This window comes from Chiloscyllium plagiosum, unplaced genomic scaffold, assembly GCF_037043375.1.
Source record: "Chiloscyllium plagiosum isolate Xiang-an unplaced genomic scaffold, Cpla_swu_hap1 HiC_scaffold_5, whole genome shotgun sequence".
NCBI classification, from domain to species: domain Eukaryota; kingdom Metazoa; phylum Chordata; class Chondrichthyes; order Orectolobiformes; family Hemiscylliidae; genus Chiloscyllium; species Chiloscyllium plagiosum.
Window position 1 is genome coordinate 49,777,162 of NW_028270143.1, and position 14,495 is coordinate 49,791,656.

General features: G+C 41.0%; 1 protein-coding gene across 3 annotated transcripts in view; it reads left to right on the forward strand.

Annotated features, from left to right (window-relative positions):
- elp2 (elongator acetyltransferase complex subunit 2) overlaps window positions 1–14,495 on the forward strand; it is a 149,684-nt gene that overhangs the window by 110,128 nt on the left and 25,061 nt on the right. For all 3 annotated transcript variants that reach the window (XM_043689953.2, XM_043689952.2, XM_043689954.2), the window contains one exon: window positions 808–1,000. In XM_043689953.2, coding sequence (XP_043545888.1) covers window positions 808–1,000 — 193 coding nt within the window. The remainder of the gene's footprint in view (window positions 1–807; window positions 1,001–14,495) is intronic.

Here is a 14,495-nt window from a genome sequence, read left to right on the forward strand (position 1 = left end):
GAAGGTCGGTGTGGACTCTGGGCTGAATGACCTACTTTTGCACTGTAGGGGATTGTATGATCTAGAAAGTACCCTGACCTATCCTTTTGTGGTCCAAATGGATATCCTCATACTTGCTTACATTGAACTTCATCTGCCACAGTTTTGCGCATTTACTTTATCTGTCAATATCCCTTTGTAACATTAAGAAATTCTGATAGTTAGTGTTGGATGGGTACAGTTCCAAAATGCTCAAGAAGTTTAACACTATTCAGGACAAAACATCTGGTTTGACTGGCCTGACCACCACCTTAAAAGTTCACTTCCTGTTCTGCTGGCTCCCTATGGGCTGCACTGTGTAACATCAAGAAGACACACTGCAGCAACTTGCCAACATTACTTTGGCAGTACTTTCCAAACCCACAACCTGTACTACCTAAAAGGATAAATACAATGGATGTGTACGAACATCATCACTTGCAAGTTCCGCAATAAACCATAGACCCTCTTAACTTGGAGTGTATCACTGTTCCTTAATTGTTGCTGGGTGAAAAGCCTGAAACCCTGTCCCGAAGAGTTGTGGGTATCCCGACTGCACTGCTTCAAGAATGTGGCTGACAACTAACATTCAAGAGCAATTATGGATTGTCAACAAATTCTGGCCTTGTCAATAATATTTGCATCTTATTCATGTAAAAAGCAAGAAAAATCCCTAAAAGTCTTTGAAGGATCCACAGATCTTGTTCAGAATTCCTAAATATGACTAGAAAAAGCTCATAGGATCAATTCTGTTGTCTTGCATGATTTTACTGAATTTTTTTTTCACAGGCCTCCAAAGTAGAGCATACAGCAATTGTTTTGTGGAGTACCTCCAGCTGGAAGCAAATTCTCACCTTGCCATTCCACAATCTGACTGTCACTCAATTGGCATTTTCACCAGATGACAGGTTCTTGTTAGCTGTTTCACGAGACAGAACCTGGTCTCTCTGGAAACACCATGAAGTGGCTGAAGCTGATTCAGGTAATAATACAACAAGGACACCCAATTTAAGGTGTATTACAGCGTCATTTAAAATCATTGAATATTGTTTAATTTGTGTCCAGGCTCTACCTGAGTAATATTTAAACAAATAATTTTACTTACAGTAATTTGCAGAATTGAACTGTTACCCCTCTTGTTTCTAAGAAATATCAGTTTGAAATAAAGAATTCTGCACTTTTGCTGTTCTATAGTTAACAGCATGTAACTCCTCAATGTTTCCCACATAATTTTCTTTTTTTTTTAGTTTATGACACATGATTTGTAAAGTTGCAGAAACTGTTCAACACAAACATTCCAAAAGCAAAACATTCTCTGAAGCAGGGTCACTGGATCTGAAACTCTTATTCTATTTTCTCTCCACAGATGCTGCCAGACCTGCTGAGTTTCCCCAGCAATTTTTTGTTCTTGTTTCAGATTTTTAACATTTGCACTTCTTTGGTTTAATCCAAAAATATTTTTTGTTTATAAACTTTTCCAACCAAAATTAAATTGAGTTCAAAATACTTCTCCTATGACTACATTCTGATAGATTCACAGCATTCTTTTTTTGTGTGTGTAGTTAAACTTGGATTTAGGAGTTTGTTGTTAACTCAGTGGGCTGAAAGGCCTTTTTCTGTGCGGTACTCCTCTGTGACACTGTTTTCTTTTTGCTGCTTCATGAGAATTATTAACTGTACACAAGTTAAAACTAAAGTGAACAAATATTATGTTGGAACAATATTTGCATGGAATATTGCCTGTGTTTTTATCATAATTATAGTTTAGCTATTTTTAACATTTCATAACTAGCTATCATAGTAGCATGTCAAGAACCTGACAACAAAAAGTAAGAGTTTTGTAATCAAGAATTTTTTTTCTAAATTCATATGTGGGATGTGGGCATCTCTGGCTGGCCAGCAATTATTGCCTGCCCCTAGTTGCCCTTGAAAAGATGGTGATGAACTACTGTAGTCCACCTGCTTTGAGTTGATCCACAATGCCATGAGGAGTGAAATTCCAGAACTTTGACCGAGTGACACTGCAGGATGGGCAATATATTTCCAAGTCAGGATGGTGAGTGGCTTGGAAGGGAACTTGAAACTGGTGTATCTACTGCCCTTGTCCTTCTCTATTGAAGTGATCATGGGTTTGGAAGTTGCTGTTGAAGGATCTTTGGTATATTTTTGCAGTGCATCTTGTCGGTAGTGCACACTGCTGCTACTGAGCGTTGGTGGAGGGAGTGGATGCTTGTGGATGTGGTGCCAATCAAGCAGGCTGCTTTGTCCTGAATGCTGTCAAGCTTCTTGAATGTTGTTGGAGCTGCACTCATCCAGGCAAGTGGGGAGTATTCCATCACACTCCTGACTTCTGCCTTGTAGATGGTAGACAGCTTTTGGGAGTCAGGAAGTGAATTCGCCACAGTATTCCTAGCCTCTGACCTGCTCTTGTCGCCATTGCTTATGTGTTGAGTCCAGTTGAGTTTCTCATCAATGATCATGCCAGGATGTTGATAGTGGAGAATTCAATGATGGTATAACCATTGAATGTCAAAGGGGCAGTAGTTAGATTGTCTATTAGTAGTGGTGGTCATTGCCTAGCATTTGTGCAGCACGAATGCTTTTTGACATTTGTAAATCTGGATATTGTCCAAATTTTGTTGCAATTGAACATGGACTGCTTCAGTATCTGAGGAGCTGAGAATGGTACCGAATGTTGTGCAGTCATCAGTGAGCATCCCCACTTCTAATCTTGTGATGGAGGGAAGGTCATCGATGAAGCAGTGGTAGATGGTTGAACATAACTACCCTGATGAGCTCCTGCAGAGATACCTTGGAGCTGAGACGATTGACCTCCAACAATCACAACCATCTTCCTGTGTGCCAGGTATGACTCCAAGCACTGAACAGTTGTCCCCCTGATACCCATTGTTTCCAGTTTCCACCAGGTGAAATAAGCAATGTTATGATTTTTGACATGCTGAACTCTGTGTAAATGGATATTATTATCTGCCAGAATTAAATTTTATTCAATCATTCATGAAGTCCTAGCTGTCGCAATGGATCCAGTTCTGAACACTACACTTTCAGAAGGAAACCTGGGCCTTTGAAGGTCACGGGAGATTTGTTTGAATGGTGGTGAAGAGGGACTTTCCTACATGAAGTGACTGAAGGGAAATCATGCTGCAACTGTGTGTGGAGTTGATGAGACCATGTTGAGAGACTTGGGTACAATTTTAGTGTGTTCGTTCAAGGAGTGTATACTTTCATTGGAGGCAGTTCAGAGAGGGTTTGGTTGATTATTGGGATGAAGGGGTTATCTTATGCTGAAAGTTGAGCCGGTTGTAACTATATTCGTTGGAAGAATGAGAGATCATATGATTGTCTTATAAGATTGAGATGGTTTGACAAGCCAAATGCTGAAAGTGTGTTTCCCCTTGTTGGGTTACGTGGGGGCTCTCCCATTCAATATGGAAATGATAAGAATTGTTAATCTTTGGAGTTATTTACCTCCGAGAACGGTGGAGCCGAGATCATTGAATATGTTCAAGACTGAGTCGAGCAGATTTTTGATAGAGATGGTAGTATAGGGTTATCAGGTACGAGTAAGAAAATGGAGTTTAAAGCATCATCTTACAAGTGACAAAACAGCTTTAAAAGGAAATGGCTTACTCCTGCTGCTGTTGTTTCGCACATATATGCTTTGTACAATGCAGTTCACTAGAATGGATTTTTCTTTGATATTTTGTTGACTTATATTTTCTACTCAGGTCACTGTCGGTTGATTCGTTTAAAGATATCTGACTTGTTTGTTAAGTTTATTCATCGGTTTGCTGTAACTGTTTGGTGCTTGATAATATTTGTTATTTGTATGGGAGCAGTGTCACTGATTGACGATAAACGGTTTCTTGCTAAATTATTTGTAGGTACTGTGTACTTCCAGTAATTGTTTTTTGTCTATTTGCAGTGACACTATCTGTTTTTATTTCATGAGCTGTCTTGCGTAGCAGTCAGTTTGTTGTCAGGTTTCAGATTGTTTCGGCTTGATGATACCACGATGCAACCGACTTGTCAGCCACTTGCCTTTGAATCACGTCTAATGCCTTTGTTGTCATTGGATAAGTTGCTTGGGCCTTTTATATTGAGTCCTTTGTTTCACTGAATTGCATTGTGGCTAGTGCTGTTATTAGACTGCCAATCTTTTCAAATTACAGCAGTACAAGTAATAAGAGACATTACCAAATCTAATAGTTGAGTGCATTCCTGTTTTTAACATATATTTCATAATGTCATAGAGATGTACAGCACGGAAACAGAACCTTCAGTCCAACCCGTTCATGCCGACCAGATATCCAAACCCAATCTAGTCCCACCTGCCAGCACCTGGCCCATATCCCTCCAAACCTTTCCTATTCATATACCCATCCAAATTCCTTTTAAATGTTGCAATTGTACCAGCCTCCACCACTTCCTCTCCGAGCTCATTCCAAAGAAGTACCATCCTCTAATGAAAAAGTTGCCCCTTAGGTCCCTTTTATATCTTTCCCCTCTCACAATAAACCTATGCCCTCTAATTCTGGACTCCCCCACCCCAGGGAAAAGACTTTGTCTATTTATCCTATCCAAGCCCCTCATAATTTTGTTAACCTCTATAAGGTCATCCCTCAGTCTACGACACTCCAGGGAAAACAACGCCAGCCTGTTCAGCCTCTCCCTGTAGCTCAAATCCTCCAATTCGCAACATCGTTGTAAATCTTTTCTGAACCCTTTCAAGTTTCACAACATCTTTCCAATAGGAAGGAGACCAGAATTGTACGTAATATTCCAACAGTGGCCAAACCAATGTCCTGTACAGCTGCAACGTGACCTCCCAACTCCTGTACTCAATGCTCTGACCAGTAAAAAAAGCATACCAAATGCCGCCTTCACTACCTGCGACTCCACTTTCAAGGAGCTATGAACCTGCACTCCAAGGTCTCTTTGTTCAGCAACATGCCCTAGGACCTTACTATTAAGTGTAAAAGTCCTGCTAAGATTTGCTTTCCCAAAATGCAGCCCCTTGCATTTATCTGAATTAAACTCCATCTGCCACTTCTCGGTCCATTGGCCCATCTGATCAAGATCCTGTTGTAATCTGAGGTAACCTTCGCTGTCCACTAAAGCTCCAATTTGGTGCCATCTGCAAACTTACTAACTGTACCTCTTATGCTCGCATCCAAATCATTTATGTAAATGATGAAAAGTAGAGGACCCAGCACCGATCCTTGTGGCACTCCACTGGTCACAGGCCTCCAGTATGAAAAACAACCCTCCACCACCCACCTTCTGTCTTCTACCTTTGAGCCAGTTCTGTATCCAAATGGCTAGTTCTCCCTGTATTCCATGAGGTCTAACCTTGCTCACCAGTCTCCCACGGGGAACCTTGTTGAACGCCTTTCTGAAGTCCATATAGATCACATCTATCGCTCTGCCCACATCAATCCTCTTTTTTACTTCTTCAAAAAACTCAATCAAGTTTGTGAGACATGATTTCCCACGCATAAAGCCATGTTGACTATCCCTAATCAGTCCTTGCCTTTCCGAATACATGTACATCCTGTCCCTCAGGATTCCCTCCAACAACTTGCCCACCACCGAGGTCAGGCTCACTGGTCCATAGTTCCCTCGCTTCTCCTTACTACCCTTCTTAAACAGTGGCACCACATGAGCCAACCTCCAATCTTCCAACACCTCACTTTGATAAAAATATCTCAGCAAGAGGCCCAGTAATCACTTCTGTAGCTTCCCACAGAGTTCTAGGGTACACCTGATCAGGTCCTAGGGATTTATCCACCTTTATGCATTTCAAGACTTCCACCTCTATAATGTGAACATTTTGCAAGGTGTCATCATCTATTTCGCTACTTTCTATATCTTCCATATCCCTTTTCCACAGTAAATACTAATGCAAAATACTCGTTTTAGTATCTGTTCCATCTCCTGTGGCTCCACAAAAAGGCCGCCTTGCTGATCTTTGAGGGGCCCTATTCTCTCCCTAGTTACCCATTGGTCCTTAATGGAGAAAGTGAGGTCTGCAGATGCTGGAGATCAGAGCTGGAAATGTGTTGCTGGAAAAGCGCAGCAGGTCAGGCAGCATCCAGGGAACAGGAGAATCGACGTTTTGGGCATAAGCCCTGAAGAAGGGCTTATGCCCGAAACGTCGATTCTCCTGTTCCCTGGATGCTGCCTGACCTGCTGCGCTTTTCCAGCAACACATTTCCAGCATTGGTCCTTAATGTCATGTAATTTCTAATGTCTCGGCTGTAACTGTCCAGTGCTTTCAATTTTAAGCTTTAATGAATAAACTTAAACATTCAACCAGTACTCAATGTAGCATGAAGGAAAGAAAATTATATTGGACCTGTATCATCAGTAGGCCACCTAAGATGAAGAATACTGCGAAATTATTTACTATTTGATTGTATCACCAGAAAATTGTTGTCATGCAATAGAAAGCCTTGTGTAGCACCAGAAGAGTTGCACTTAGAATGAACTATTTTTGTTCCAATTCTTATCACCTTGGAGAAGGGAAATTTATGGATGATTAAGTGGCAGATGTTGGAAAAACTGGTCCTGCATCTATTCCTTAGCATAAAAGCACAGATATAGTGATTTTTAAATGAATGGGAAAGAATAAAATTGGATACAGGTAGTTCTGTTATTATGTGATAGTTGTGTTCCTGTGTATCCTATGCTATATATAAATCACGCAATAAAAATAACACTTAAAGTGTTGGCAGTGCAATTGTGTCATAGCCAACACACGTTTTTTAAAGTTCGTGCTTTAGCAACACTGTCCTCTATTCGTCAATTGTGTTGCAGGCAGTTTGCTTTGATGGAACGTGCGTTATAGCAGAACTACCTGTAAATGTCTTAATTTACAGTGATAATGGCATTTTAATTTAAAAATAGGACAGTCTATTATAATATTTGATTATTGGTGAATTTTACTAATGTTGGTTTGATCAGAAGAGTAAGCACCTGAGAAGGAAAACACATTTGGCGAACAGATTAATTAGTGGGATCTGCATATTTGCTTTGGCAAAGAAGCATATGAATATAATGAGCTGAATTGGCATCATTGATGTTGTAACTCTTTGATGATACTATATAAAGAAACGGTGGGTTGGCTTCCAATGCTGCTGACTCAGTCACAGGGTTGGTGGTCATATAGCCTCAGCACTTCTACTGAGAAAATAAGGCATCACAGCAAAATAGCCATGACATCAGAAGCATAGAAATAATTAGACCTTCTAGAGAGGCCGAATTGCCAAGCCCATCAAATCAGAGCTAATCTCCATGCACTTAGAATGAAAATCATGAAAACTGGCAAATGTCGCAAATTGGTCCGACTTGACTTGTATACTTCAAAATGGACATCTGGTATGACTAGTATGCACATTTCCAAGTATTACTGGCAATTGACTCTTCTTTTTCCCTCTGCAGGTGGTAACATTTAGGTTGCATGTGCAGTGTTTGCTTCCAACAGGCCCCTTTTTGGGCATGCAGTGTCTGGCTCTAATGGCTCCTGCAAATGCCACATGGAGGCCACCTCCATTAAGCTGTGCTTCAACCAGAGAAGTGCCTTGGAAGCCTAATAACCTGTAATTCTGACCATAAATTTTCAAATTGGCTGCCTGTTATCTTGCAGCAGACAACTGATCGACTTTCTCATCCAATCCAGTAACTGCCGAGAAATTATCCTGATGCACAGTACCTCACTATTTTCCTATCTGACTGTTCTCCTCACTGCAGAGCTGTGAGATTATCCCCAGAGATGTACTGATTTTTCTAAGTTGTGCATTGTTTCTAATTCCTATTTTAAAAGTGCTGGTTGGCGGTAATCTTGTATTAGGTTCTTCTGTTACATATAAATTTTAAATTATTTTCTTGTAAACATTGTAGACACTTGCTTGCCCTGCATGACTGGAAAGCTTTTCTTGATGCAAAATGTAAATAGGTAAAAAAATTGGACAAATGCTAGCCAAATTTTTTATGCATCCCTGTGACAAGTGAAACTGAGATGTTAATGAATTCACAAAGAAAACTTCATTGTTTATGAGGGTTTGAAGTCTTTTTTGTAAATTGGTGTATCTGCTGTTCATTCCAAAATTTTAATTTATTTACCTCCCAAAGAATTCTGGACTAGCAAAGTGGAGTGATCCATGGTGACTCTCAATTGTCTGATTTGATGCCTTTAAATCAAAAGGAAAACTGTTAGATTAAGGAATTGCGAGACTTAATTAAGATTACTGAAGTACTACAACTCTATACTTTTCATGCTATTCTTTTTTTTCCCCTGAGAATGAATGTGTAAGCAAATATGTGAAGATTGTGAAATACTTCTAAATGTATTCTGTGAAGAAAGATGATCCGGAATTACGGCTAGTTATAAGCAGTGAAGACAGCGCCACAACAGTATGATATCTGGGAGGTTCCCAGCTGAATTGAAAGGATTTAAAGTCCTTAAAGGATTCCTAGCCTCTCAGACTAGCAAAACCAAAAAAAAACCTTAGTTTAGCTGGGACTTAGTGTAAGATTTCTGGCATCTGCTGTAAGAAGGTCCCAGTGCATACTTCCATGCCTCAAAATTCTTTCAGTTAATGGTAGCAACTGCATTTTCACCTTTGCTACTACTGCAAGGTTTCAGGTGACATTGTTGGAATTAGACTTCTGCAGCAATACCAAGGAGCTGCAAACATGCATTGTACTTTTTCCTGTCTCACTTGTTTATGCAGTTTTTGGTTGACTATAATATCATAGAGTCATACAGCAAGGAAACAGACCTGGCAACAGATCATTCAGTCCAACTTATCCATGCCGATCAGATACCCCCAATCTGACCTAGTTCCATTTGCCAACATTTGGTCCATGTCCCTCTAAACCCTTCCTATTCATGTACCCATCCAGATGCCTTTTAAATCTTGCAATTGTACCGGCCTTTACCACTTCCCCTGGCAGCTCATTCCATACATGCAACACCCTCTGCATGATAAAGTTACTCTTCAGGTCCTTTTTAAATCTTTCCCCTCTCACTTTAAACCTATGCCCTTGTGAGAAACGAAGCTCACTCACTTCAATAATTTCAGTCCGAGACAAGATCTGAAGCAGTAGTATCATTTATTTCGCTCTTGCAAGAGGGGTGTGGTGTCTACTGTGCACAAAGGCAGACACATATACATGCTGAATTCAACTAGTACACAACATTTATATAATTTGGTTCCTATTCTTTCATCCCACCTCTCTAAGACAGGCGCTCATCACTCTTGTTCATCTCTTGCCTTATCCGGCCTTGTCTGTGACAAAATGCTTATTTCTGGCCTCACAAGGCCGTTTGACCACATCCTGCCATGGTCCATTGTTAGGTATATCCTCCTTCACTAACATCTGTTTCCCTCACTTGCATGACCTTATGACCTCATGACTTCTTGATCATGGTTTGTTCTTGTTTTTGCAGAAGCAGGAAATAGATATTTGTAACTACTTGTACAGGCATATCTAGCTTAACCCCTCCTCTCACAGCACCTTATCTATTTGTCTGTAACATCTACCATTGTTTGCAGGCACATTTCATTCTTGTATGCACATTTTAGCTAATACAAAAACAATTATGTATTTCCTTCACATAGTTTTCATTCTTGTTGACTCAGCTCTTGGCTGAAACAATTATACACTGGTGTGAGTTCATTTACCTTGCAGAAGTAATTATGATTGCAGAAGTAACACTACTTTACCTATATCCCACACCCTGTAATTTTGAATTTGCGCCCCATCCAGGAAAAAGACCTTAGCTATTCACTCTATCCATTGCCCTTAATGATTTTATAAACCCTTGTAAGCTCACCCCGCAGAGTCCAATGCTCAGGTAAAAATGCTCCAGCGTATTCAGCCTCTCCCTATTGCTCAAGCCCTCTAGTCTTGGCAACATTCTTGCAGAATTTGTAATTTTTGAATCTTAAAACATACTGCTTCAAAACCTCAAATGCAAACTCGACTAGCGGGAATTGTTTTCTTTTTTTCAGGTATCATGCATACTTGCTCATAAGATAATGAAACATCTGCGCTGACTTGTTTGAGCAAGTTCCACAATACCTTTTCTGTATTTGGGCAATTTGGAGGGCAGCAGCAGGCTTTTCTCTGAAGTTACAAGCCTGGACTCATTATTGATTCTTGCAATGTGGGTGTCACAGCAACGTCAATATTTGTTGCATATCCAATTTATCACTGAGCTGAGTGACTTGCTAGGTCATTTCAAAGGGCACTTGTGAATCAAGCATATTACTGTGGGTCTGGGGGTACATGCAGGGCAGATAGGTCAAGTCATGAATAAATAAGCTGGGTTTTTACAAAAGACTTTGATAGTTTCATGCCCACCAATATTGGTGCTGACTTTATATTCTTGATTTAAAACTTGAATTCAAGTTCCCCAGCTGCCAAGATTTGATTTCATGTCATGAGGTGTTTGCTGGGACCTCTGGATCACTAGTCATCACAGTTACATTATCACTATACCAGCATTTTCCTTGACACAATATAGAAGTTATGCCCCAGTCAGACTTACTAATCAAAGACTAGCAGCTCTCTCACCTCACAGTGCCATGTAAAGACCTTTGCTGCGTTGGGAGAATGCCCAACATTCCAAGTGCCAAGTTCTGGGATAAATCTTTTTTTATGGGTGGGGTTTCTGGCATTGGGGGTTGCCGAGCAGTCAGAAACCAGAATGGTGGGGGGGGAGGGGGTGACTTTCAGAGCCCATGCTATGTTCTATGTCCAGCTTTTCTTTTTCAGAATCCCTACAGTGTGGAAGCAGGCTGTTGACCCTATTGGGTCCACACCAATTCTCCAAAGAGTATCCCACCCAGAGCCATAACTTATTCCTGCATTTCCCATGGCTAACCCAACTAGTTTACACATCCCTGGACACTATGGGCAATTTAGCATGGCCAATTCATCTAACCTGCACGTCTTAGGACTGTGGGAGGAAACTGGAGCACCTGGAGGAAACCCATGCAGACGGGGAGAATGTGCAAACTCCACCCAGACAGTTGCCTGAGGCGGGAATCGAACCCGGGTCTCTGGCTCTGTGAGGCAGCAGTGCTAATCACCGTGCCGCCCCACGGCTGGTTATGCAGCTGGAAGAGATTATACAGGGAAGGAGAAGAAAAGTGAAGGAAGGATTTGAAAATTAGGATAAGCATGTAAAATCAAGGTGTGAGTTAGCAGATGAGTAAGCATGCAGGGTTGAATGAACTAGAATTGGTGTAAGTAAGGCTATGAGCAGCATTATTGGATGACCTCAAGTTTACAGAGAACTGCTTTGGTATAGTCAAGTAACAAAGCCTGGATGAGTGATTTGGTTCAACAAATGAACTAAGAGAGGATAAGTGATGTTACTGGGATAGGATCATGGAGTCACACAGTACAGAAACAGGCTCTTTGACCCAATTCGTCCATGCTGACCAATATCCCTAAACTGAACTAGTCCCATTTGCCTGCATTTGGCCCATACCTCTCTAAACTTTACTTATTCATGTACCTGTCCAAATGTTTTTTAAATGTTATAAATGTACCCATCTTTACCTCTTCCTCTGGCAGCTTGTTCCATATTCGCTCCACACTCTGTGAAAAAGTTGCCCCTCAGGTCCTTTTAATTATTTCCCCTCTCACCTTATTCCTATGGACTCCCCTGGCTAGGCAAAAACCTTAGGCAACAGTGAGGGCTTTTGCCTGAAACATCGATTTTCCTGCTCCTCGGATGCTGCCTGAGCTGCTGTGCTTTTCCAGCGCCACTCTGATCTAAACTAGGGAAAAACCTTGGCTGTTCACCTTATCTATGCCTGTCAAGGTCACCCCACAGCCTTCTAGCTCCAAGTAGGAAAGTCCCAACCTATCTGGCCTCTCTCTATAACTCAAATCTCCAGTCTTGATAATGTACTATTAAATTTTTTTTGCATCCTTTCCAGTTTAATAACATCCTTCTTATAGCAGGGTGATCAGAATTGTGCACAATACTCCAGATGTGGCCTTAACAATGTATTGTACAGCTGCAGCATGACATCCCAACTCCTGTGTTTAATACTATGACCAACAAAGGCAAGAGGGCCAGATACCTTCATCACCCTGTTTACCTGTGATGCCACTTTCAAGGAACTATGTACCTGCACTCCTAGGTCTCCCTGTTTGACAACATTCCCCAACACCCTACCATTAACTGCATAAGTCCTGCTCCTAGTTTGTCTTATCAAAATACAACACCTTGCATTTATTTGGATTGAACTCCATCTGCCATTCCTCGGCCTACTGGCCCAGTTGATCAAGATCGCATTGTACTCTCAGATAACCTTCACTATCCAGTGTACCACCAATTTTGGTGTCATCCGCAAACTTACAAACCGTGCCTCATATATTCTCATCCAAATTGTTTATATAAATAACATACTACAGTGGACCCAGCACTGATCCTTGTGGTGCACTGCTGGTCACAGGCCTCCAATCTGAAAACAATCCTTGACCACCATCCTCTGTCTCCTACCATCAAGCCAATTTTGTATTCTACTGGTTAGCTCTCCCTGGATTCCAGGTGTTCTAACCTTACTAACCAGTCTACCATATGGTACCTTGTCAAAAGCCTTATTAAAGTCCTGTAGATAATGTTTCCTGCTCTGCCTTCAACTATCTTCTTGGTCACCTCTTCAAAGAACTCAATAAAACTTGAGACCTGATTTTCCCCACACACAGCCATTCTGACCATCCCTAAGCAATGTTGCATTTCCAAATTTAAGTTCATCCCGTCTTTGAGAATCCCCTTCAACAGCTTACCCACCACTGACGATAGGCTGACCCGTCAATAGTTTCCTGGCTTTTCCTTGCAGTCTTTAAGTAGTGGCACAGCATTAGTCCCATCCATTCTTCAGGCACTTCATTTGTGGCTGTCGATGATCCAAATATCACTGTTCAGGACCCCAAAATTTCTTCCCAAGCTTCCCACAATGTCCAGGGATATACTTAATCAGGGCCCAGGGATTTATCTACCTTTTATGCGTTTGAAGACCTCCAGCATTTCCTCTTCTGTAATGTACCCTTGTTTCAAGACATCACTATTTGCTTCTATGAGCTTCCTAGCTTCTATTTCTTTCTCCTTTGTAAATGCTGGTGAGAAATATTTGTTTATGGTCGCACCTATTCTCTGCCAAGTTACTCTTTTGCCCTTACCCTATTTGCGAAAGGTATCTCGTCCCCTTTTTGCCCTCCTGATTTCCCTCTTAAGTGTACTTCTGGACACCTTGCATTCCTCAAGGGATTCACTTGTTCCTGGCAGTCTGTACTTGACATATGCCTCATTCTTTTTTGTGACCAGAGCCTCTATATCTCTCGTCATCCAGTGTTCACTACTCCTGCCAGCTTCATTCTTTACACTAACAGGAACATGCTGGTCCTGAACTCTTGTTATCTCACTTTTGAAAGCCTCCCATTTTACCTATGCACAACCTCTCCCAATCAACTTTTGAATGTTCCTGCCTCATACCATCAAAATTGGCCATTAGATAAGGGTCAAAGCAATTATTTTTTAAGACTCCTTAATAATACAAAAAAAACCTGAGTTTTCTAAAGATTAGTTTTTAATTTTTGGATTCCCCTTTATCATTTTCATTAACTATTAGATGGTGTCTTTTATAAGGAGGAAATTCGTAACAGGAGATGTTGTGCTTTTAGGATGTTACACTCAAGAAGGATGGTTAGCAGGAGGGAAAGAGAAATAAATTCCGAGTTATTCAGTTGGACAGAACAATCAAATTTCACTTCCTATATGCCACCTATATTGAGAGTAAAATTGAAAATGATGGGTAAAGAACTAGCCTGGATGCCAGCATCCATCACTTTCCTCACAAAAAAATGTTTGCTTTCCCTTCCCCGCCCCAGCAACTTGACTGATGTTTTTGCCAATGCTCTTCTTGTCACTGTTGCCATCCATCTCCCATCCTCTTAGCCCTTGCTCATCTTGTCTGTTTTTTGCCTGTTCCTACCCTTCCCAGCTCTATTCATATTAGCTCCTTCATTCACCTTACCAATTTTCCTTCATTTCTGCTCATCCTTTTGTTCCTTACATCCTTCACTAATCATAGAGTCATAAAGCATGGAAACAGATCCTTTAGTCCAACTCATTAATGCTGAGCAGGTTCCCCAAACTAAACTAGTCTAATTTGGCTGCATTTGATCCATATCTGTCTTTGCTATATAATATTTGCTATTTATGTATCCGTCCAAATGTCTTTTAAATGATGTAAGTTCACCTGCATCTACCACTTCTGTGGCAGTTCATTCCATATCCGCACCACCCTTAGTGTGAAAACATTCCCCCTCAAGTGCTTCTTAAATCTTTCCCTTCTTACCTTAAAACTATGCCTCTACTTTTGATCTCCCCAACTCTATGGAAAAGACCTTTGCAATTCACTTTATCA